The 25,448-nt window shown below is 34.0% G+C and overlaps 3 protein-coding genes and 2 pseudogenes across 5 annotated transcripts; 3 read left to right on the top strand and 2 right to left on the bottom strand.

Moving 5' to 3' along the window:
* Positions 1-1,100: 1,100 nt before the first annotated feature.
* On the top strand, positions 1,101-3,393 carry LOC105121985 (cytochrome P450 76A2-like). Its single transcript, XM_011020877.1, has 2 exons — positions 1,101-2,266; positions 2,577-3,393. Exons 1-2 carry the CDS (start codon positions 1,355-1,357, stop codon positions 3,189-3,191), a joined length of 1,527 nt encoding a protein of 508 aa, XP_011019179.1. The 5' UTR covers positions 1,101-1,354; the 3' UTR covers positions 3,192-3,393.
* A 2,606-nt stretch (positions 3,394-5,999) lies between these two features.
* LOC105121986 (uncharacterized) lies at positions 6,000-9,832 on the top strand. 2 transcript variants are annotated; one of them, XM_011020879.1, is made up of 7 exons: positions 6,000-6,453; positions 6,540-6,822; positions 7,707-7,898; positions 7,997-8,678; positions 8,797-8,903; positions 8,984-9,040; positions 9,153-9,832. In XM_011020879.1, exons 1-7 carry the CDS (start codon positions 6,271-6,273, stop codon positions 9,203-9,205), a joined length of 1,557 nt encoding a protein of 518 aa, XP_011019181.1. In that variant the 5' UTR covers positions 6,000-6,270; the 3' UTR covers positions 9,206-9,832. The 2 variants fall into 2 exon arrangements, with proteins under 2 accessions (XP_011019181.1, XP_011019180.1); XM_011020878.1 differs by having other exon boundaries at positions 6,002-6,453; positions 7,707-7,904.
* Positions 9,642-11,084, bottom strand: LOC105122035 (fructose-1,6-bisphosphatase, chloroplastic-like; annotated as a pseudogene).
* Positions 11,085-12,131: 1,047 nt separating this feature from the next.
* On the bottom strand, positions 12,132-14,562 carry LOC105121987 (fructose-1,6-bisphosphatase, chloroplastic-like; annotated as a pseudogene).
* Positions 14,563-17,905: 3,343 nt separating this feature from the next.
* On the top strand, positions 17,906-19,883 carry LOC105121988 (uncharacterized). Of its 2 annotated transcripts, XM_011020882.1 has the most exons (4): positions 17,906-18,099; positions 18,152-18,238; positions 18,378-18,704; positions 19,473-19,883. In XM_011020882.1, exons 2-4 carry the CDS (start codon positions 18,175-18,177, stop codon positions 19,616-19,618), a joined length of 537 nt encoding a protein of 178 aa, XP_011019184.1. In that variant the 5' UTR covers positions 17,906-18,099; positions 18,152-18,174; the 3' UTR covers positions 19,619-19,883. The 2 variants fall into 2 exon arrangements, with proteins under 2 accessions (XP_011019184.1, XP_011019183.1); XM_011020881.1 differs by having other exon boundaries at positions 17,908-18,238.
* The last annotated feature ends 5,565 nt before the right edge of the window (positions 19,884-25,448 follow it).

Genomic DNA, 25,448 nt, shown 5'->3' on the forward strand with positions numbered 1-25,448 from the left:
TATGTGGCTCAACACCCTTTTCTTTTCTTGTAATTGTGGGTGTTCGAACCAGTTTACAGACACCTCGACTAATCCTCCGAAATCCTAAAGTTAACAACTAGATAAACCTTTAGTAGCCTTATGGTTTGTAACACTCGAATTAGTAACCTTTAGAAAGTAAACTCAGGAACATGATTAATTAACATCTTTTTCACTAGATGTTTAGAGGTATGTATACGTGTTCCCACAATTATTCCTTAAATCCCTTTATTTTCTCTTGGTTTATCTGAGAATTGAAAAATTAAAATTTTCCTCTTTCCGCTTTGTCTAAAGTTGCCGAGTTGAAGAGAAGAAAATTTTCCCCTTCATATACTCTTTTCTAAGGTAATTTACCTATTTGCCTCTCTTTAGAGATGGTAGAAATTGTCCTTCATTTTTTATGTAGTATTTTTTTTATGTTTTTTAATTTTATTTTTTACATAATGATTTTATTTTTTAAATCAGAATTTAATCTATTTTTTAATTCCAAGTTAAATTTATTTATTATTATATTTTTTTATTTGAGTTTACACCCCTACACAACTTTTTTTTTTTAACTTCGGTTTTTCCATGAATCATCAATAAGGATGCATCCAAGCCACAGATTACATAAACAAGCACCAAAGATTCCTTCAAATCACAAAATATATATATATATATATATATATATATATATTATCTCCGCATGTCCTTTTGTATTTTGGTTTTGGAAAAAAATATTAATTTCCTAAAAAAATCAAAAGATTCATCTTATATTTTTTTATATAAAAATAGGATAAAAAATCAGACCCGAAAGCGAACAGTCAACTCGTTGATCAATGAATGATTTACACGTCTTAAGATTATTAAAATCTCAAAAACAAAAAATAAAAATGGAGAGATAGGCAGGGCCACCAAATTCAAGTGCAGAGAACGTGGCTCGTTTCAGAGCGCAGACCATAGGGATCTATGATGACGAAACACCATATATCTTTTTAACAATCAAGATATCTTTGAGACCATCTTTTATGTATCGAGATTGATAATCAAGTTTTTACACAGACAATTTACACTTCAATTAATTAATTAAAGATGCCAAATGCTCTTTCAAGTTGATTCTCTCCAGGCACTTGGAGGAATCCTTTTGTCTTATTGTATGAACTATATCATTAATCAATCCAATTCTATTAGACATGTGTATCTGGGATTATATTTTGTTTCGGTATCCATTGGCCGCAGATCTTACTCTATTCGCTTCCATTTGTCTGTGTAGAATTGACCCTCAACAAACAGCACCTTAATGGTAGCTAGTTACGCCTATTTAACAGAAGCAGAGATCATTTCAACATACTAAGCCATGGAGTGGTTGTGGCCTTCAAACCTTTCCATTTCCCTCAGCCTTTTCTCATTAGCACTCCTATCTCTGCTCCTCCTCCGTGCAAAGTCCAGCCGAAAAAGACACCCTCCGGGTCCATCAGGATGGCCAGTACTTGGGAACCTGTTCGATCTTGGTTCAATGCCGCACCGGACTCTAACAGGCATGAGACAGAAGTATGGTGATGTTATTTGGCTAAGACTCGGTGCTATGAACACCATGGTGATTTTATCAGCTAAGGCTGCAACTGAGTTCTTCAAGAACCATGACCTGTCATTTGCTGATCGCACCATAACGGAAACAATGCGTGCCCACGGCTACGATCAAGGCTCCCTGGCCCTTGCACCTTATGGTTCGTATTGGCGCGTCCTCAGGCGGCTGGTCACTGTAGACATGATAGTAACCAAACGCATCAATGAAACAGCTTCTACACGTAGAAAATGTGTTGATGATATGCTGCAATGGATTGAAGAGGAGTCATGTAAAGTTGGGAAGGCTGCCGGAATTCATGTTTCACGGTTTGTGTTCTTGATGACATTTAATATGTTAGGAAATCTTATGCTTTCACGTGATTTATTGGATCCAGAATCAAAGGTGGGATCTGAATTTTTTGATGCAATGATGGGGCTAATGGAGTGGTCAGGGCATGCTAATCTGGCGGATTTTTTTCCATGGTTGAGGCGGCTAGACCTACAAGGATTGAGGAAGAACATGGAGAGAGATCTTGGGAAGGCCATGGAGATTGCTTCGAAGTTTGTGAAGGAGAGGGTGGAGGATAAGAAAGTGACAACTGATTCGAGGAAGGATTTCTTAGATGTTCTGCTTGAGTTCAGAGGCAGTGGAAAAGATGAGCCTGATAAACTTTCAGAACGGGACCTCAACATTTTTATACTGGTAATTCTCTAGTTTTACCATAACTTTCATTTATTTTCCTTGCAGATGAAGTTAGATATTCGCTTAGAAGGACGAAGTTGGATATTCGCTTAGGAGTATTATAAGTTTACGATGCCTTTGTTTTTTGCCAAGAAGAATAAAATAAAGACGAATCATTTTCTTCCAAGCGATGAGGTTGGACAGAAGTCTTGTCTTTTCTTCGTTGATTACCAGGAATTTAACTAGGTCATGTCACACGATGATTTATTTCATGATGGACATGGTCTTGCAACTGTTCATTAATCAAATAGTAATTGCAAATCCAATTCAGGAAATATTTTTGGCCGGTTCAGAAACCACCAGCAGTACTATTGAATGGGCACTGACCGAGCTCCTATGCAACCAAGAGTCGATGATCAAGGTTAAAGCTGAGCTTGCTCAAGTAGTTCGAGCAAGCAAGAAAGTTGAAGAGAGTGACATGGAAAATCTTCCATTCTTGCAGGCTGTGGTGAAGGAAACTCTGCGACTACACCCTCCAATTCCCTTTCTAGTTCCAAGAAGAGCAATGCAAGACACCAATTTCATGGGATATGATATACCCAAGAACACACAGGTTCTGGTTAATGCTTGGGCTATTGGAAGAGACCCAGATGCATGGGATGATCCTTCGTGTTTCATGCCTGAAAGGTTCATTGGAAAAGAAGTTGACTATAGAGGTCAAGATTTGGAGTTCATTCCTTTTGGAGCCGGGAGACGAATGTGCGCAGGGGTGCCACTAGCCCGTCGAGTTCTTCACCTTATTTTGGGGTCATTGCTTCACCATTTTGACTGGGAATTTGAAGCTCATGTCAACCCAGCCAGTGTAGATAAGAAAGATCGAATGGGTGTTACAGTGCGTAAATCTGAACCATTAATCGCGGTACCTAAGAGGTCTAATAAGGCGTAAGACTTGAAATATATCATCTGCTACACTACTGCTTAATTCGATGCTGTGAACTTCATGATCACTCCTTCCTTGTATTGTAAGAATTAAAAGATTTTCTTGTTGAATTGAGTGGGCTTTTATTACTATTAACTGGATTGGACCTAAGATGTATTTCATTCTGGGGGATGCCTTGAATTCCAGGACCCCAGGACTTGTTTTACTTTCTCTGGATTCAAGGTTGAGGTTGCCATAATTTTTTTTTTAAAAAAAAAACAGCAACAAGAAGAAATATTTACAAGGCTAATTAGCCTAACAATACAATGCTTTTACTATGATAGGTTTTAATTTCAATCTGACTTGCGTTGCGCCATTGATCGGATAATTTTTCTTAAATTGTAAAGAGATGTGCACGTGCCCCTAGCATGTTTTTTAATAAATAAAAAAATCAATAATAAATTAGAAATATGATGCATATCATAAAATATTTTTTTAATATTAAAATAATAATATATTGAATCAATTCGGACTAATTTTTATAATTTGTAAAACTTTTAACTTGAGTGGCAAGAGCTTGATAATTTTATTGAAAGTAAACAAATTAAATTAAAAAACTCAATTTTCAATAAGAAAAATATATATAAAGAGTGGGAAAAGAATAATTTGCAAAAAGAAAACCTTAATTTTAATAAATTCGTTAAACTTGTGAACTAGGTTGTGAGAATGTAATTATCTTATAAAAAACAATTTGAAAAAATTTACAAAGCTAAAATCTAAACCAACTCATCGTATACTAATGTAAATTTGGAAAAAAACAATTAAAAAAATAATATGGGTCGATTTAGGTCAACTCGATAAACCTGCGACTAGGAATATAAGACCAAGGTAACTTAATAAAAATTAAAAAAATTTATAAAAACTAGATTCTCAACCAATCAAACCTGTAGCCCGGGTCATGAGACTAAAATAAACTAAAAATATATATATTATGAAGCCTAGATCTCAATCAACTTATTATAAAAAATTGAATCAAAAGAGAAAATATTAAAAAAATATAAAACAATAATTTGAGTTATCCTGGGTTAACCAGGAAAATCCTAAACCTCGGTCATATAGCTAAAATAATTTAATAGAAAACAAATTAAAAAAAAATCATAAATTTCAATTCCCAGCTAACCACTTGCTTGAGAATGAGATTACCCCGTAAAAAAACTAACAAAAAAAAATTATGAGACATGATTTAAAACTAATCAATTATTGAAGAATAAAATTAAAAAATAATATGATTTATTTTGGGTTAGCTCAACAAACCCGCGATTAGATTCATATGAATGAGACAACTTAATAAAATAAAAATAATAATAATGAAACCTGAGTCACAACCATCTAAACATGAGACTCAAGTCATGGAAATCGAACTACTCCATAATATATATATATAAAATCTAGCTTCCATGTTAACCTATCGTTGAAAAATGAAACAAAAAAATATTTTAAAAAAACTAAGCTAATCCATGTTAATTTAGTAAAATTGTGACATGTGTCACGAAGCCGAGATAACTCAATAGAGAGTAAATTGAAATAAAACTCAATTCCTAACCAACTAAACATTGAAGGAAAAAAATAAAAAAATAAATAAAAAAACCCTAGAGAGAGAGAGGAGAAGGAAAAAAATGTTTTAGAAAAAATTAAACAAATCATGAGGATCAATTCCTAACCAACTTATTGTTGAAGGATAAAAATAAAAAAACAACTTAAATCAACCTGAATTAATATATTAAATTCATAATTTGAGTTACGAAATACGATAATATCATGAAAAGTAAAATAAAAATAAAAATACAAGGCACAACGCCTTGCAAATCTAACAAGCTGAAATTTATGAAAAATATTTAAAGTTGAAATTGAAAAAAAAAAATCATAAAGAATAATATATAACTCGACATAAATAAAATAAAAAATTATAAAGCATAATTTTTCAAACAACCTAGCATCAAAGAACAACAATAAAAGATTATGCTATTAAGAACTGATTTTTTTTTAAAAAACTAAACAAGAAAGAAGTGATAAATAAATAAATTCATAAAACACTATTATAATGAATAATATTTATAAGTGTGGTTGCAATAAATTAACCATATTCTGACGTTGAATGATGAAAGTAAAAAAAAAAAAAAATTAAAATAAAATAAAATATAAATTGAGTTAACCCGAATTAACCTGTCAAACTTGTAACTTATATCATAATATCAGAATAATTCCATGACAAATAAATTAAAAAAATACAAAACCTTATTTTTAATAAATCTAATATTAAAGTTGAAATAAAAAAATTAAATCACACGATCAATATACAACTTAATTCAAAGAAAATAAAATAAAAACATGAAGCATGATTTTCAAACACAATCTAATGCTAAATAAATAAAAATAAAAATAAAAAATGTTACTAAAAAATAAAATTAAAAAAATTAAAAAACATAAAATATTATTTAAATAAATAATGTGATTAGTTTATGAGTGTGGCCAGGTGCATTAGCCACACCCATTAGGTTTTTTTTTTTTTTTTATATATATATCAATGTTAGATGTTAGTTAATATTCGGACACATTTTATTATGTACATTCTCAAAAATATATATATATATTTTTTATAGATTTGGTTTAATTTTACTTCTGCTTTTAATATATTTTTATTTTTACATGTTAATATTAAAATAAATAAATAAATTTAAATTGTTTTTAATATATTTTAAATAAAAAAACATTTTTTTTAAAAACATATTTTAAATAAAAAAACAACATTACCAGAACATAAAACACACTTAAAATCGACAGCGATTAGCGCTTAAATTCCAGTAGGAGTTTCCCGCGGCGGGAACCAAAATGCAAAGGACAAAGCCCAAACAACCGCTAAAAACCTTTAACCTCCCACCCAATTATTTTAAAACCTCCCGCCCGCTCCCTACCTCTCCTCTGATAAACTCTCCCTCCCACCATCTCATTTCCCTCCTCCTCCTTTCGCGCTCTCCCTCCCTCCCTCCCTCCCCCTCTCTCTCTCTCACACCCATATACACCCACCCACCTTCTGAAAAATCAAAAGATGGGGAAGCAAAACAAATCCAAGTCGAAAAAAAGCGATTCTCTTGTTGGAAAGGGGAAAGTAACTCCGCTCCAAATCGCATTCATCGTCGATCGATATCTCTCCGACAACAATTTATCCCAAACTCGCTCCAGTTTCAGGACTGAAGCCTCTTCTCTCATCTCAAAATCTCCTGTTCGTGAGGTACGTACCCCTTTCTCTATTTTTTTTTTAAAAGGTAATCAATATCTAGAAACAAATAATCTAAATGTTTTTTTTTTTTATCTCAGGCACCGAAGACTTTGTTGAGTTTGGGGGCGATTTTGAACGATTATATATCTTTGAAGGAGCAAAAGGTGATTTTAGATCAAGAAAGGGTGCGTTTGGAGCAAGAGAAATTCAGGGTACAGAATCTTTTGCACGGTATGCAACAAGTGATGAATGCTTATAATGCTAGTGGAAACTTAGCATCAGCACCACCAGCTGCTACACCTATGATTCAGGCTTCTGTTACAAGATCTGCGGTTATGGTTCCTCGAGCAGATCCATCTCGTGGATCCCCTTCAGCTGCAGGTGAGCTCAATAAACCCTTTGCATGATTATGTTGATATGATTATTTGAATATTTTATGTTAACGTGCTACAGTTTTTTATTTTGGCCAACCTGAATTTGGTGGTTCGAATCTGGGATCCCAACTTCTAAGCCTATATAAATGGTGGTGGATATAGTTTATTTGCTTGATTTCATCTGGCCTGTGAATTGTATGTTTAATTGTACTAGTAACTGTGGTTTGATAAAATAATTTTTTTGTTTGCCGGGATCTTGTAAATGGTTTTTTTTTTTTTTGTTTTTTTTGTGTGTGTGGAGAAATCAGTGCTCGAATTTGGGATTTTCAGAGAAAAAGGATCAGGTTTTAGTGGCTAATTCCCTAGATGGATTCCATTGTTGTATGGTACTTAAAATGAAGCTTGCTAAATGATGACAAACCTTTGATAATAAATAATTATAGAATAATCATATCAATCATTCCAACACCAATAATTTCAACATATGTTAATCTCGCCATTGTTGCACAGTGAGCCTTTTCCAGTCTCCACGGACCGTTGTAGTGAGTTTTTATGAGTTAGTGCTGAATTTTGATAACGATCATTCTCTTTATGAGAGATTACAAGTTCCCTGAATTTGTGAAAGACATGTTTTTGAAGGATTTCTTTGGAGGCTATTGGTTTTCTTTAGTGTTACTATCAATATTCAAAAGAAGTTTCCTTCTCCAAAACAATGAAAGAATAGGGATTCTCTTACTCTAATAGGTTCGGGGTTTCTCCTCTTAGGAATTTCCTTGCATATTCTTCCCTCTATGCTTGGAGAATGCAGAACAAAGATACGAAGACAATCTCTAGGAAAGCATTCAGAAATTTGGAATTTATTTACGTGCTTTATTGATTATCTCTTGCTAGGTTGTCCAGTGTACAAATCACCAAATTGCTTTCCAGTCTCCACACCCTCGAACACTACCACGGAGCATAGCAATCTGTCTTCAATTACCAATCAACCATCAACAAGAAAGCGAATGGGTTCAAGTGCTGTTTCAGACTCTGCTCCAGATGCTAAAAAGTCTCGCAGCAAGTTAGCCTCAAGGAAAATACCGGGTAAATGTAAGAAATTCATGTTCTTGCACATCTCTTATTCTCAAAATTTGAATTTGTTTTTTATTTTTATTTATTTTTATAACTCGGTATGTCTTCAGGTACACTCAAACAATCTGATAATGCTGCCGCTAGTCAAGAAAATGTTCAGCCCTCTCCAATAATTGGATCATCAACACAAAATTGCACACCCAATGGTCCAATAGTTCAAGCATCCAATGTGGCCAAGAGTTTGTTCCATCAGCCTTTACCGTCCCCTCCAACTAGTTCATCTAATCCCAATACACCACCACAATCAATTTCCCCTCACAATGACAAATCTGCATCTCCAAAGGATATTTCTGCCAATGCGCACTGCAGTAGCAACAATACTCCTCAGCAGGTCACTCCTACCAACTGTACGGTGATCACATCAGAGAGAGTGACAGTGAGCCCATTCAAAAACATGACGTACTACACCATGGAGAGAAATCAGTGCATCTCCTCTTCCTCACCGGTCAAGACAACCTTGAAGAGGATGTGCAAGAGGGATTGTGTGAAAGGAAGGCTAGACTTCGATGGTTCTGATGCAACAGTGAATTTGGATAAACCAGTTGACAATGAGTTCTCTACATCCGAGTCTGATAAGGATGGAGACTTTTTTGACTTAGACTTGCCTAACTTAGATGTATTCGGGGCTAATTTCTCCTTCTCTGAACTGTTGGTGGATCTAGACCTTGATTGTGAAGGAATTGCTTGTCCATGCCAGCCGGCCTTGGCAGCTTCCACAGACACCATTTCAGGGTATTGGTTTTCTTTGGCTATATTCTAACAACCTAATACTTCTCTATTGTCTTTTTGACTCCAATGAATCCTTTCTTGGTTTCTTTTCCCTGATATTTTGGCTCCGTATGATATACAGATCATCACATGAATCTAGGGATGGTAATCTGGGGACTGATCAAGTCATGTCGGAGTTTTCCTCTACCATGACTGAGGTGATTTCAGGAAACGATATACATATGCAAGGTAATCTGAATGATCTCCTCAACATAATTGACCAGAATGCATCCATCATTGTGCATAAATTGAGTGATTTTTTTTTTCAGGTCCTGATATAACAGCTGTGAAGTCTATTACAAAATGCATAAGAATTTTAAGCCCTGGTAAATTTATCACTTCAACTTCATGCTTTGTATATTTTCTAAATTTCTTTTTTATGCTACCTTCCCTATTTCTTGGAACCCTTGAATTATTTGGCCTATTCTCAATTTGCAGCTAAAAGTCAGAGGAGTTCTTTGAATCAGGAGAATTGTTTGGCTAGTAACTGATAGACTTGAAGATTCAAATGACACTTTAGACTGACCTGTGACCAGTACAGCACTTACTGCAGGAGATTCATAATCATCTTCACTAGTAATCTAGGTTTATAATCTCGGGATCCTTAATGGCTTTTGTCTATCGGTTGACCAAACCCCAATTTTTTAGCTCATATGTAAGTTTCTGTTTGATGTACTATTCTTAATATACCCACAAAAGTATTGATTGCTCTGCCAAGACTCATTGCTATAAGCATTCTATGCTACACAACTTAGTTCTGTATCACATGCTGAATTCTTCCGACATTTAGTTTACGTTTTTGATGGAGATCACTCTTATCAATTTTATGTAAGGTTGAAATTCTGTAAGAGTTCTTCATTCAAACGTCATAACTATTTAAGCATGCTGCAAGAAGGGGAATAAAGGGCAGAATCAAGATATCTAAGCTCAAGCAAGATACTGAAGAAGTTTGTCCACTTCATCTGAATTTCCCGAGAAAATTGGCGTGCGTTGGTGTATCTGCCACAAAATTACAAAGTTAATCCAAAGTGTCAGTAATTTGATTCCCAAGGTTCATTCTGTTTCTGTGGTTATAAACTGTATGGAAATGTGATTTCAAATCATAGTTTCTGATCCTAGCGCTCATAATATTCTGTGATTGTCACTTCCATGGTTGTTTTCTTGCACAAATTCTTAAATTGAGATTGATAATCTAAAGATGAAACGGCTGCCTGCGCTGGCTTGATGTCAAGGATTCTCTGGTGACCATCCTTTGCTTTCCACCAGCTTGTTCCACAATATTACTCATAGGTGCGCATTCATACAGTAGCCTTAAGTTCCCATTATTGCTGTCCTTTTTCTTTGGGTTTCCATGGATGCCACCATATAGAAGCATCCTCTGTATTTCATCAACAAGGAAGCTTATATAACGTCCAGAGTAACGTTTGCCGTTGGGTGGCCCTGGCTGCTTAAGGCAGCTCTGCAGTTTATCATCCCACGAGTCGCAATTTCCTTAAATGAATGAGTAGATTTTACCCGATTTCGAAATTTTTGATATCCTCGTATGTTAATATAATTCCCTAAAGATGAAGTCCAAGGTAAAAGCAAACACCCCTTTTCCCATAGATACTGTGAAGACAACCGAGCTTGAATAGAGGCAGTAGCCCGCAGCTAGTAAGTTGCTGCCTGGCTGGCAAACGTTGATGATGCAGCTTTGTTTTGCTTCATTAAGCTGTGGTTTAAGCGATGAACAACGTGAAGAGAGATAAATTGATGCTTGCAAATTTCTTGAATTGGCTATTAAGCACAGAAATAAAGGATTTGCAATTTGAGAACTACTGCTCATGTTTTCTTGCCCTAGTTAAAGAAAGTGGAAAACCAGATAACTTACTGTGGGATCATCATCAATGTCAAAGAGCCATTGTTCGCCAGGGCCGTAAATTCCAAAGATAGATCCAGTAGTCAATGCTATATCAATATTGGATCAAACACAACAATACCTCAACTGCAACGGGTATATCTTCTTCCTCTGTTGCTACAATTTCCGTGCGGCCACTTGACCTTAAACAATTGCAAAACAGCTAGACATTAAAAACATTAACTAGGTTTCACTAACAAAATGTTTAACTCACAAACATTAGGTTGTTCTTTCTTCAATAGCCAAGTTAAGTTTTGAAGCGCATACAGGCCCTTGTTTCTCTTCTCTTCTTTGATATCCGATTCAGCTGCTGTAATTTCCACAGCTTTGCATGGAATCCTTCGCAAAACTGCTGCCAAATGATTGCCTCTAATGGTTAGAGAGGTTATTAACAGGAAAAAGGTGAGGAATAGTGGAAGAGCGAGAGGGAGAAAAGGTGATTTGTGAAGAGAAGTTGGAATGGCCTCAAACATTGGTGTACTTGTGTGTCTGTGTGCTACAGGCCCATCACTTATCTTCCTTTCTGCGACAGATTTATTTGACTTTTAAGCCCATTTGGTATTGGAGGTGCCTGCAGGGTGCAAGCCTGAAACATGACTGGCACTGCATGCAATGGACTCATTTTTTTTTTTATGCATAGATTTATAGTATTTAAAATCTTACATTCTAGTTTATGTCCACGGTATAAAGCCCAACTTTTATGGAAAAAAATTGGGTTTTTTTATCCCTAATACGTGCAACTGGGGTTTATTAAAAAGAATTAATGCCTTGACAATCTCATCTCGAGTTTCCAAGGAGATTTCTCAGGCCTCAATGTTACATGGAACTTATGATAGCCTTTCAACAACCTGATCTTATTTGGTGCTCACAGATTTCTTTTTGTTCTTATAATATCGCGAGTTGTTGCCGTGGATCAGCAGTATATGTATTACAGAAGGTTAATATCTGCTGCCATTATTTGCAGCAGATTTCACATAGGCAATAAAGATTGAATCCCAAGATTTCAGACTTCTTTCTCATGCATAATCAGTGATGGTAGCTTGCAAGGTTGCCCCATAATCTTCAGTTTCAGTGGTATCTTCAGTAACAATTCCAGTTGTAGAAGAATCTGCAGTTACAGATGCAGATGATTCAATAATCATTAATTTTGTGTTGTTTTTAGAGATTTGTAAATTCAAGTTCATGCATGTGATAGGAAACCCAAACTGGTCAGGAGGCATCAGATGCTCTAATGATATGGGCGAAGACGTAAAGTTTAAATGTGATGTTCAACGATCAACCCCTCCACTATTTTATTCACTGATGTTAATATTTGAAGGTGAAATCGCCTGCTGTATGACTTTATCTAGCTGAAGCTTCAGTTATGCGCAACAGAAGCAATGACAGCAACCAATGCATCAACAATTGTAACTCAATTTACAACAACAAAATAATACTACTGTTTCTGAAAGCCTGCTATCATGCGTTCCACATAGATTCTTAACATTGAGGTTCAATCTTCCATTACTTTTAAGCGATAAAAAATTGATTTTACATTTGTGACACGACTGATTTTCTGTGTTCTTAACCCAGGAGCGCATTTCCTGAGAAACTGCCATGGCCAGTGATAACGTTTAGCTTCACAGAACAAAATTACTCTTTGTTTTTTTGTTTTTGTTTTTCTATTTAATTTTAATCAAGCTAAATACTTCTCTAATTTCTCCATTTCCTCCACGCTCCCAATGTAAAGCGGAACACGCTGGTGTATCTGGTGAAGAAAACAATGCCTCAGCCATTAACTCAAGAAAGAAGAAATGAAATATGCTTGAATTGAATGAAGCATATTAAACTGACCTCAGCAGGTGTGATATCCACCACTCTCTGACGCCCACCTGAACCTTTCCCGCCAGGTTGTTCCACTATAAAGCTCATTGGTGCACACTCATACAAAAGCCTTGTTGGGAATTCCGACCGGTGATGTACTGATATTTGCTTATAGGAGGCCAAGTACACTGACACAATATTTAACGTGGTTCGGCAAAACCGCCTACATCCACGGGAGAAGCCATTGCATTATGTAGGGAGAGTACAAGATTTACAACAATAAAGGAGGAGGAATCATCCCCTCTTTCACAACTCTCAACCTCGCTCTATTTCTCTCTTTTTAGTGCTGCAATGGCAGCCCACTCTCTCCTACATTTCTCACATCTTTGGCTCTTTTCTTTCTCTCATTTTGCTCTCTCATATATGCCTCTATGAGGAGGAGGAATCATCCCCTTTTTCACAACTCTCAACCTCACTCTATTTCTCTCTTTTTAATGCTGCAATGGCAGCCCACTCTCTCCTACATTTCTCACATTTTTGGCTCTTTTCTTTCTCTCATTTTGCTCTCTCATATATGCCTCTATTTATAGGCATTCATGGAGGCTCTTCTTAGTTTGTTGTCAACATTGGTGGCCACCAACTCTAGCTCATTCAACAATGGTGGCTACCAATAGTTAATGGTCAATGGTTGGTACCTTACATGAAATGACAACCAACCTAACAAGCCTCAGCTCCCATTCTTGCTCTTTTTGTCTCTGGGGTACCCGTATATGCCACCATAGAGCAGCGTCCGATGGAAGTCGCCAACCAAGCTTCCAGTGTATCTAGCAGAGTAGGGCTTGCCACTCGGACCAGGGTCTTTAAGGTCATCGATGTACTTCTTCAAATTGTCATCCCATAATTGGTAGTTTCCTTCATTAAATGCATAAATCTTTCCAGCTTTTGGAATCTGGATATTTTATTGAGTTAAAACAAATTTTCCATACATTGGATCCAAGGTGGAAGCGAACACGCCTTTTCCAACAGTGAGCACAAAAATCACTGAGCTTGAATACAAGCAGTAGCCAGCAGCAAGAAGGTTATCTCCTGGCTGGCAAACATTCACAACACACCTCTGTTCCGACTGGTCAAGCTGCAATTACCAAATCTTCAAACAATCAGATATTAGCCATACACTATCTTCCTTTGTGTTTGATAAATTTGAAATGGAACATGAAAAGTGCCCGTCAAATTTCTGTTTGTAGTATACATGGACTTACAGCGGGATCATCTCCAATATCAGCAAGACACTCATCATTGGGGCTGTAAATTCCGAAGATAGAACCAGTAGCCTCTGCAGCATCAATGTTGGAGGATCCATCAAGTGGGTCAAAAACCACTATATAGTTTCCAGAGTAACTCTCCTCCACTGCCACTGGCACATCCTCTTCCTCTGATGCTATGATACCTGTTCGCCCACTTGATCTAATTCATGAACCAAAGAATTATTTAAGGGAAAAGAGAAGTTGCCTTATGGCCTCATATATATATATATATATATATATATATATATGCTAGCACTTAAACTTTATGTATAAGCAAAAGACAAACATCATCTAGTTAGTTTTTAGACTGTCTCACAATCAAATTTGCATAAATATGATGAAGCATGTATGTTTAATTCTGGTAGTTTGATGCAAGATAATTAGTTGTTCATCAGCTCAGACCTCATTAGAGACCACGTCAAGCTTCTTTTGGTCTTCTCCTTGAACATTAACAGCACCTTGAACTCCAGTTAAGTTAGAAATGCTGGCTCTTTGAACTCTGCTTACATGCCATTGAAATGCTAGAAATCACAATAGTGAGTTCAGCATCAATGACACCCGCTTGTTCTTGATTCAGCAGCCAACCAGTGAGTGTTTGAATCTCAAACCTACTCTTCTTTGTCTCAGCCTTAGAGGCTATGTTGACAGCCATGCACTTAAGCCCACCACCACCATGTTTTTTCTTGATAGTACCAGTGATGTTGGGGTATGACACGAATGTTTTTGAGTCAAAGACACATAACGGGCAAGGAGATGGTCGGGAAAGAGAACGTGAGCTTTTGAAGAGAAGATGTGATGATGAAGTTGTCATTGCTGCTGCTTGAGCAACCATGGCTTCTGCTTGTCTTCTATGTTTTTTGATATAATTTTTTCTTGGTTTTCTTTTTCTACATGGATTGTGATGGGCATAGAAGCCTCGTGAGGTGGGAAAAGATTTCGGTTAAATTTAGGGTCCCACACTTATCAGCCCTTTCTGAATCCGTTTTGTGATCATTGCTCGTTCAGTATCCAAGACGAAAATGCATAGAAGATTTCCTTTTTTTCCAGTTATTATTATGGTGTCTGGACAGTTTGTGCGTGATAATTTTATAAGTTTTAAAATTAATAATTATATAAATTTTGAATAATTATAAAATTTATAATACTTAAATTAATATCCTTTAAAAAACAAATTTAAATTTTAATCAATTCAGCTACACTCCCAAGATTTCTTTTTCTTGATTTGGGAAAAGGATGTGGATGGCCAATTTCAAAATTGCATTTTTTTTTAATTGGGCTGTTGTCCGATCTAAGTCAAGTATCGTTTTTGCAAGAGCACATTGTTTCAGTGTAGCTTTATCGCGCAACTCAATCAATCTTCGGTCAAATTAATTTTATTTTTAACTAAAAAATTTATTCGAACATTGATAATATGCTTTCTAAAAAATTATATTTAATCATAAATTTAAAATATAATACATATTGAATAATATTTTTTTAAACATCAATATGGTAATATATTATATGCTATTTTTTTTTTTAATATTGAGGTTATAACATTGGATGAACTTAGATTAAATTATCAAATCTACGATTTAGATTATGAGATTGTAATAATTTTATAAAAAATAAATCAAAATAAATTATAAAGACTATTTTATTTAAACCAAAATTAAAAAAATTAAATTGAAAAGGATAAAAAAAGACTAACCAAGTTAAGCATGTAGATAAGTCAAACAAGTCATGAGATTAGAATAACTTTATATAAAATAAATTAAGAAAAAAATAAAGTTCAATTCCCAACTAATCTACCAATTTAATATTGAATGATGAAATTAAAAAAATTTAAAAAATAAAAAAAAACTTAAGTAAGCTTAAGCTAAAGTACTAAAATTGTGATCTAGATAATAAAATTGAGATAACTTTATAAAAAGAAAAAAAAAATTACAAAGCTCTATTTCTAGCAATCTAATATTGAAGGTTAAAATCGAGAGAAAAAAATTCACGAGATCAAGATTAAGTGGTTGAAAGAAGATGGAATTGACAAAAAAAAAACTAAATAAAAAGAAGAAGAAGATTAAGTTGTTGGAGGGTGAAATTAAAAAAAAAACATTTAATTAAAAATAATTAAAAAATAAACAAAGTCAACTTATGTTAGCCTGTTAAACTTGCAATCCAGTTTCTAAAATTAGGATAACTTCATCAAAATTAAATAAAAAATAATAAATCCTAATAAAAAATATTCAATAAAAAAATAATTATTTGTCAAACTCATGACTTTGATCGTGAGATTATGATAATACTATAGAAAGTAAATTGAAAAAATCTACAAAGCCTCATTTATAATTAACCCAATATTAAAGGATAATATTAAAAAAAATAATTAAAAAAATAAAATAAAAAACTCAAACTAATATAATTTAACATGTTAATCTATAACCTAAATCATAAAATTATAATAAATTTATAGAAAAAAATAAGAAAAATCACAAAAAATAAATATGCAATCAAGTCAAAACTGAGGCAATGCAACAAGAAGAGTAACTCACTCTGATAAAGAAAGGGAATCAGTCGATCCAACAAAACTTGTAGAATGTAAAATCCCTGACAGACAAAATCTCACTCATAATTCTGAAGATGATCTGACGCTATACATCCTCCATGGTCTGGGGGTCTGGTTTTTGTGAAATTGCAGCCCCTATTTGTGCACGAGACCGTCCACTCACATTTGAAGAGTCACATGATCTTCTTGTAAGTCATGATGCGTATCCACGTCGCCTTGAAAGCATTTCTCAGCAGCTGGATGCCTCTGTAAATTACTTCAATCGGCGAACTGGTTCGTTTTTTCCTGGAATTCAGCCTCCTAAAGGCTCCTCACGGTCAAGTAGTTCAGACCGCTACAATGGCTATGCACCACTTGACAATGACGTCTTGGGGGGCTCTAGTTCAATTGGTATTGATGGATCACGTTACCATCTCATTTTAGTTTCATCACTTCACCAATTATATTTGAATCTACCCAATGGAAACAAAATCCAATGTTCACACAATTTAGACACCTTGTTGAAAACAAATTCCAATAAAAAATCAAGTCAATTTATTCGTGGCACTAAAACAATATTCTTTAATTCAAGCATAATTTCCTCCTAGGAAAAATCAAGTGAACAATTTTGTTTTTCTAATTAGACGTAGCAGATGAAGTGTGATAAATGTAGAGTAAATTTGATAATTTATTTATTTATTTTTTTTCCAAGGCTCATTTTCTGAATGTTGGATAGACGGGTTTCTTGTATTTTTACAAGAGCTTCACTTTCTAGAGTTAGTAAAAAGAAAAGGCATTTTTTTTTCAATTTATTTTGAATCATGGTAAGTTCTAGAACATTAATAATTAACGCAATGATTTGATGATCTCAAAGCCATTCTCTTTTGAACTTTGGAGTAAAAGACTCATGGTCATACATTGCGTCAGAGGAACTCCATGGCTGCTTCTAGGAGGATGGATTAGCTTTCAATTCAACCATAGCCGCCTTCGAAGAAGACTGCTGTTTTTCTTTGAAGCTGGCTATCACCATTGGATGATGGACATGTTTCATCTTGGACGTGACCGACGGACATCACCAAGACAGGGCATTACACGCATCATTTTCTCTTAAATTGCTGGCAAGTCAATTTTTCATGTCTTTTATTTATTTAATTTTATAGATGGCAGTTAACTCCCATGTCCGCTAATTATCCTCTGTTTAGGCTTGAGCCGTATTGTGATCCAGGTCATGCAAAATTTATAATTACTGCCGGCCTCAAATCTGGAAATTGTTCACTTAACAAAATTTGCTGTTAATTTCCTCTTTGCCCCCCCTGTTCAACCCGCCATAATTAGTTAGTTCACTATAAATAATAATAATAACCCCATTTCGTTCATGATTAATAGAGAATGGTATCGGTTAAAAAGTCACCGGTTCTAGTGTTTCTTGGAGGCGAAGGAGTTGAAGAGCCGCAGAGTCAATGCAAATTGGGTAATTTGACATGGTAAACTATAAGAAACTTCAACCGAACAGACATCCAAACACGTTGTTCTTAGTTTTCCACGTCTGAATTTGGACGCAGAATAGTGTACTTTAAGCCTATATGGAGTAATAAATTAAGGAAAAACCTGCTGTGCAAATAAAAACAGCAAATGAGAGCTCTGCTTCATGGGCTGCACGGAGAATATCAATTCAACGCGTTCCAAAAATAGGTTTACGCGTCCTTTTCATAGACTAGTATGAGTATTACAAGCCAAGAACCACCTCCACGCCTGTTTATATTCTCTATATAAGCCATTCATACCGTTTGCCTTTTTTTTTATAAATTCGTTCCCCTGTATTCACCCTCCACGCCTCAAAAAACCCTCTTCATTGTCCTGTCAGTTGAGCAATCATCATCCCAGGAAAAATCCCTATCAATCAACCTTACCGCAATAACATCTTGCATCGTATCAATGGCTTCCTTCAAACTCCCATTGGTTCTCTTTCTCTCTTCTCTATTCCTCCAAGCAGCTTTAGGTAATTATATAGACTACATTATGCACACTTTATATATATTACATTATGCACACACTGGGTAACATTCTTGCTTGTTAGTTCGTTGATTTTTTTTTCTTTTAATGAGTTTTCTTGATGATGGTCGGTTTTTAATTGGCAGCCGAAATTGTATGCGAGGAATTGCCAAATGATGTTTGTGCTTTTACCATCTCATCATCCGGCAAGAGGTGCTTGTTGGAGACATATGCAAAGCAAAATGGTGCAGTTGAGTACCAGTGCAGGACATCCGAGGTGGTTGTTGAGAAAATGGCAGGTTACATTGAGACCGATGCTTGTGTCAAGGCTTGTGGGGTTGATAGGAACTCGGTTGGCATTTCCTCTGATGCACTCCTTGAGCCTCAGTTCACCGGCAAGCTTTGCTCTCCTGCCTGTTACCAGAACTGCCCCAACATTGTAGACCTTTATTTCAATTTGGCTGCTGGAGAAGGTATGATCTCACGATACGTGCATGTGTTTAATCGGAGAATTTTGTTTCTTTAATTCCTTTTTAAAAGGAATATTATTTGCTCATGATCAAAAACAAAAGGAATCATGTTAAAATACTGGTCTGGGATTTTGAAATGTAAAATTGGTGAATGCCATGTTCAATTCTTGGTTGCGGCTATCCATTTTGTTTTTGAATTTCCTTTCTTTTTCCCTTTTTTTTTTTCATTTATTTGGGTCTCTTTTCGCAGCTGAGGTCAGATTTGATAGCAATAAGCACACATATTTTTAGAAAAATCAAAATCCGCCTTGGCTTCTTCGAAAATCCGGCTTGTTTGATGATTTCTTACCTTACAATTAAATATCGTTCTGTGGGATGCATAAAATAAGACCAGGTCAGAAGGACAGACCATTGATGGTTATGACTTTTCATCTCTCACAATAGCTGTGGAGCAGAATATTATCTTGGGCTTAATTAAATTTACAGTAACGTCTTTCTTCCTACGTCTCATATTCGAAATTCCTTTCCCTTTTATGCGTCAGGGATATATATTAGAGTACTTGTTCATGGTCTTGTTTGATCTTTCCTTTTCAACTAACTAAAGCATTTTGGTGGTTTGCTTGCTTCACCTTTAATCAAAGAATTATCCTTCCATGTGTAAAGCCAAGGAACAATGGCTTAAAATTCTGCAGGAACTCTTAATTTTATTACAGCATCCATCAATATTCTCCCCATTGGCTATTTTTTCATAATGTCTTTTGACACGTGCAGGTGCATTTTTGCCTGACCTCTGTGATGCTGCCCGCTATAACCCTCACCGTTCCATGATTCAGCTTATGAGCTCCGGCGCAGCCCCTGGACCTGTTGCTTCTGAAACCGCATCTTTGATCGCTGCCCCAGCCTCTGCTCCCATGTAATCAAACATATATTTGGTGTCTTCAAGATAATTTTCTGTTGAAGACTGGTTTATATCGAATGAGTAATTAATTATATTATATAACTAGTGAATTAGAAAGACTACGAGGAATTCAACGCTACATATACTGGTCTTCAGGGCTGCGATTTGATTGTATTCTGTTTTTTGAGGATTATTTTGTGCGATTATGCCCTTGAGTTTTGCGGACAGATAATTTGTGTTCCTTTCATTATTTGATGAATAAATAAAATTGATCCAATCTTTATCTAATAAACCCAGTGTAAATCAATTGGAGCATTTCTTCATCTTTCATGAAACATAGCATAAACCAGGAACAAAGTGTAGAGACAGATATCATTAACATTTAGGCACGTATCAAAGTCTAAAGAAGTGATTTAATTGGACTTGGAACTATTATGGAGAGAAGTAGCATAAGAAATTTCGAACACAAAGCACAAATTAATTCAATGTAAATCACAGCTGCACTAGACGATTCCCTAAACATGCCCATAATTGCGAGCCAATTAGTGAAATCCCAAAGAAGCTCAACCGTGAGTTCTCGTATTGCTCAAAGGTCGGAATCGCCAAGAAATCATCAGGTTCCACCACAACATAGGGATGAACGGACTTATGTTGTTGTGGCTAAAACTCTAGAACTAGCAGAAACTGAAGAGGCAAGAACAATGGTATATGGGATCCAGGAAGAAGATGTTGAATGGCTTATGCAAAGTTTGGTTGGTGTTATTTCTTTTAATATGGATTATGTTGCCATTAAACCAAAGCTACTGCGAAGCGGAATGGAATTGATTGACTTCAAATTATTGGGAGCATCTCAAGCAGTTTTAATAACTTATATGATTCTATGATGACGGCTACTATTTTTCGATGAACTCAGGCCATGGAAATGCTCAGATAGGGCTTGTGATAAATTTGCGTGGGTTACTATCTCTGGCTTATCTTTGGCAGCATATAGTAAGGATTGTATATCCTCTATTTTAGCAGCGCAAGGAAAGGTTATTGGTTATGATTTGGGCAGTGTTAGCCACAGTTCCATATCTGGAGTTCGTGTTCTGCTTGCTACATCTTCTAATGTTCCATTGAATGACAGAGTTCAATTAATTATAGATGGCATGGAGGTAGAGGTTATGGTTTCTGAGATTAGGCCATCCTTCCACCCAAAATTCTCTTATCCATTAAGCACTTCATGGATACCTCGCCTGAATTAGGGTCCGAGGAAGAAGAAGATGATATATGTCAGTCCTTGGTGATGACAAGATCTCCGGCGATGATTAAGTTTTCAGAAAAAGTCTGAAATGGATGACATTAGGATCATTATTAACATGTGTATAGACAGGCTGACATTAATTGGTGACTTGGAATCCAACTCTGCTACGAACATGCACATCCATCTAACCTTCATTTTTCTTGAGATTATGGATTTTGAAAATAAAAAAGATTCTACTCAAGGATCGAGTTTACAACTGGCTAATGTTGTTTTATATGAGATTGCTATTGTGAATCGAGCTAGTTCATCGTTGGGTCATTACAAAAGTCCAGACAAGATGCTACAGTTCTTATGGATGTTGTTGAGACAACCTAGGAATCAGTAAATTCAACAGTCATGCTAAAAGATACGATAAATTTAAGCCTTCAGCATGGCTGTAAACACCACATGGTTCGTTGGAGTAGGAAGAAAAAGGCTAAAATCATATCGAAAAAGGGCACTATTATGGCAACAGATTCTGAATAGAGAGTTGTGATTTCGTGGACTCGTGCATACTAGCAGTGTATTTAAGGATCAAACAGCGCTGCCCTGTCAAGACATTTTTCAGAATAATAAAGAAGATGAGGTTAGGACTATCATGCAAGAGATAAAGGACTTATGTATTGATTCTAGGATTCATGTTGCAGAGATTGCCTGATGAGAAAGGGGTTTGAAAAGGGAACCGATAGTGAGTGTGGTTTAGGGTTCTCAAGTCGGGATTTATAATTGTTTCTTACGATGATATTTTCTTAAAATGCTTTGTAGTGTGGATTCTATGTAAAAACATAGAATTATTAGTGAAGCAATTATTGATTATGACATTGATGCTTGCTTGATTGTTAAAACCAAGTTGGCTAGCTGATTCTTTGGTGAGAAGTTAATGGAATATGCATAATATCAAATGGTTTTGCATTGATGCTTTGTACGTAGAGGTCAAAGGTATTCAAATTATAGGGAATGAAGAGTCTTTCTTAGTTAATTTAATTGAATCCTTTGATAAATGGGTAGACATTTTTAGTTGTTATGTGGAGCATGGATTCGATTTGGGGTCTATGGTTTTTGTTTGGTTTTAGAAAGAATGATTATGTAGAGAGGGAGCTTAATGAATTACAATTTGCTTTTCTAGTTCCTGGGTTTACAGAGGGAGATTTAATGAACTCCAAGCATTACTAAAAAAACCAATAATTACTTTAATCAATCAGGGGCTAGAGCCTTTCAGGAGTTCATTTAAGTTTATAACTTGGTTGAGTACATCATTAGTTTAGAAACTTATTCACCTGTACGGATTATTTTGTTACTTATTCACTTAAATAAAAAATAACTTCCAACGAATGTTAATAGATATACCAATTATTAACGAGATTAAAATACATTACATAAATGTAAAAAATGACTTTTTAACATGATTCTTTAAATGTAGAAGTCTAAAATAGAACAATTCGAGAGGTTTGCTATTATTGAACAAAAAAAAAATAATAATTAAAACTTGTCAAAACATTATATGATTTGAAATAAGTTCCTGAATAATAACATAAAAAATCAATAAAGTTATGTTGTCAAATAAATTTAAAATAAATAAAGTAAATAAATATATTTATTTCATGCATATTTTTATAATGAAAATAGTGTTAACTACAACATGATAAAAAAATAAGTTTTGTTCTTAATAATTTTCATATTTTAGTATATCAAGTGAAATATATCATGATATTCTCAATGAAAGATTATTTATATGAATAAAAAAACATTGTAATTTTTTTGAGAATTAAAAAAATAATAATTATTTAAAGCAGTAATAAAATTAAAAGTTGTCGATGACTAAAATAAACACAATCGCAGCTTGTCTTCTCTTTCCAATACCTCTCATTTGATGCCTTGCTCTCTCGTAGCTGTCACAACGGCAAGACACCTAAAAATAAAACTAACAATTACATTCACCTACGAACCAGTTTACTTTATTTTGGCTCACCAAATAACTTTTTTTGCTCCCACCTTCCCTCTTCTTCTTCGTCTTCTTCTTTTTTTTTCTGTTTTCTTTGGAACATGCACATGCTTGTTACATCAATCATGGCATAAGTGTGTGGCAAGATCTTGATCAAGGATCAGGCTCTCATCTTTGGAATCACTATCAAGCAAGATTGAAGATAGATGAATGATTTTGTTCTTAACAAAATTGTGGTAGATAGCAAGCAAAGCTGTCTTTGTGTCTCGCAGGTTTGTTAAAAATGTGAAGCTGACCTGATGTGTTAACTTCTTGAATCTCCTTGAAGCCTGCAAGGAGGAGAGAATTATATTTTTTAAGCTTTCTGCTTTTTATCGCTGGAAACAATGAACTTCTATAACAATTAATATTATCAAAATACTAACTTCTTAACTAAAATTGTTAAAAATATTTTTTTAACACGAAATAAAAAATATAGTATAAACTCAGTTTATAAACTCAGATCATAAAATTATAAAATTATAAGTGATATTTTTAACTAATGATATATTGATAATTCTAGTTAAGAAATTAAATTACATTAAAATATAATAAAATGAGTTAACAATATTATAATTAATGAGTGATCTAAATAAAATAAAAGAGATATATAGTATTCAAAATTAAACAAACCTTTAAACAATGTCTAATACGCTAGAAAAAATTCAAATTAAAAATAATTATTCAAAATTAAATAAAAAATAGAATAATAAAAAAAGTCTTTATGTTCAAATTCTTCCATGTAACTTGAATTTTCAATTTTCATATATTCTTCGCATATTTGAATCCTGATTTCAAATATATCATTTTCTTTTGTCTGGATGAATTATTGAGCTTACAATATATAGTTAGAAAACTTCAGATATCTAGTTTCGAGCCCAATTTTAATAGCAGAAATATTTCACTGGTAGCTCCAGAAACAGTATATGAAGGTCTAGTTTGATATATTTGACAAGATTCGTCTAATAAATTTGATCCTCTAAAATATCATGTTCTCAAATTTCATTTAATTTAAAAATTTATCACAATATATTTTTAGGTGTTTAATATTTTCTTATAAAATTTCAACTCTATCCAATATATAATTTGAAAGATATATTCAATTTTATAAAATTGATGAGCAAATATTTTAAAACTAAATTTAAACATGACTTGATTCATATCATAAATTTAATAAATTTATAAAATCAAATCGATTTTATCAAATTTATTGATTTTATTGATTTTAAACAAGATAAATTCAATTTTATTAATTTTTGAGTTTTTAGTTTGAATTTACTTACTAAATATATATTAACTTATAAAATTATATAATTTAAAAAATAAACTCATAATTTTAACAACAACATTCTTACCCCCTGTAGATTTAAAACCCATCCTCTCCTTCATCTTTGTACCCTTAACCACCCCGCAGCAAATCGCAGCCAAATCTTTATTTTACCTCTATAGTTTTGAAACTTTTCCATCACGTCATGTCATATCTACTAGAGAGTGATTGTTTTGAATAATTGCATGAGATTACCAATTAAATTAACTATTTTTATATTTTATTGCCAAAGAAATAAAAATTGGTATGAATTGCAAATAGACGATGAAATCCCATAATGGATTCAATCAAAATCAAAATGTACAAATATTTTATATGATGTGTAACAATTGTATAAGTGAGCCAGCAACACATGTATAAGTGAATCCTTTAACTTCTCGATATTTATTTTTAACTATTTGACTACTTAATTTATATAAAATTAGCATTTCTAAATTTATTTTCAGCGTAAAAGCCCACTGGGCCCAAATGAAAGGACGAACCAATTTTTTTTAAAAAATTTGCTCGATGCAAATCCGGCTAAAGCTCCCCGGCTACTGCTAAAGTATAAGATAATAGCCCTGCGCATCTGCGTGAGATCACCTGGATGCCAAAATAGACAGCTCAACATACTCCACCCACAGCTAGTACCTTTCAAATATTATTATTCTTATTTTTACAATATATAAGATGGATGGCTACCATTATATATTCATCCATTTGTTTTTTAAGAGAGAAGTGTATATAATAAACTATTTAAAGTGCATTCAGTTTTATTTACGCCTGTACTTTTTTTCTTTTTGGTTAATGAAATTTGAGTCAAAATAAATTTAATTATAATTATAAATTTTGCTTAAAGAAAAAACTTGAATTATCAAATTTGTAAGTAATTTATAGATTAAATTCAAGATTAATTAGTTCCAGCAGTAAAAGTTTAGAAAACCCAACTTGAATTAATAATTTGATTAATGAATTGATAAAACATGACAAACGTACTATGCCCCAGTATTCATAAATTAATCACTTGAAAAATAATTGATTAGTGAATTCTTGTTCTCTCTCTATGAAATACAATTTTAAAATTTGCATTTAAAAAGTCAGTTATTTTTTCCTTAATTTCCTTAAATTTCAAGCACAATTCAAGCCATTTCAAGGACAATTAAAACTGTTCTAATCATTGGCTTTACTAATCATTAAGCTTTATCGAAAAGGATTAATATAACTTGTGTTTTTTTTGTTTCAAGTTTTTTTAATTTTTTTATATTTTAAATTAATATTTT

This window comes from Populus euphratica, unplaced genomic scaffold (genome assembly GCF_000495115.2).
Source record: "Populus euphratica unplaced genomic scaffold, PopEup_1.0 scaffold46.1, whole genome shotgun sequence".
NCBI classification, from domain to species: domain Eukaryota; kingdom Viridiplantae; phylum Streptophyta; class Magnoliopsida; order Malpighiales; family Salicaceae; genus Populus; species Populus euphratica.

Bases quoted from the DNA above. Each gene is read 5' to 3' on its own strand.
- LOC105121985 (XM_011020877.1), top strand. From the start codon at position 1,355: ATGGAGTGGTTGTGGCCTTCAAACCTTTCCATTTCCCTCAGCCTTTTC. The intron at 2,267-2,576 runs GTAATTCTCTAG...AATCCAATTCAG, and splicing joins ACCTCAACATTTTTATACTG to GAAATATTTTTGGCCGGTTC.
- LOC105121986 (XM_011020878.1), top strand. From the start codon at position 6,271: ATGGGGAAGCAAAACAAATCCAAGTCGAAAAAAAGCGATTCTCTTGTT. The intron at 6,823-7,706 runs GTGAGCTCAATA...ATCTCTTGCTAG, and splicing joins TGGATCCCCTTCAGCTGCAG to GTTGTCCAGTGTACAAATCA. The intron at 8,679-8,796 runs GTATTGGTTTTC...TATGATATACAG, and splicing joins TCCACAGACACCATTTCAGG to ATCATCACATGAATCTAGGG.
- LOC105121988 (XM_011020882.1), top strand. From the start codon at position 18,175: ATGGCTTCCTTCAAACTCCCATTGGTTCTCTTTCTCTCTTCTCTATTC. The intron at 18,239-18,377 runs GTAATTATATAG...TTTAATTGGCAG, and splicing joins ATTCCTCCAAGCAGCTTTAG to CCGAAATTGTATGCGAGGAA. The intron at 18,705-19,472 runs GTATGATCTCAC...TGACACGTGCAG, and splicing joins CAATTTGGCTGCTGGAGAAG to GTGCATTTTTGCCTGACCTC.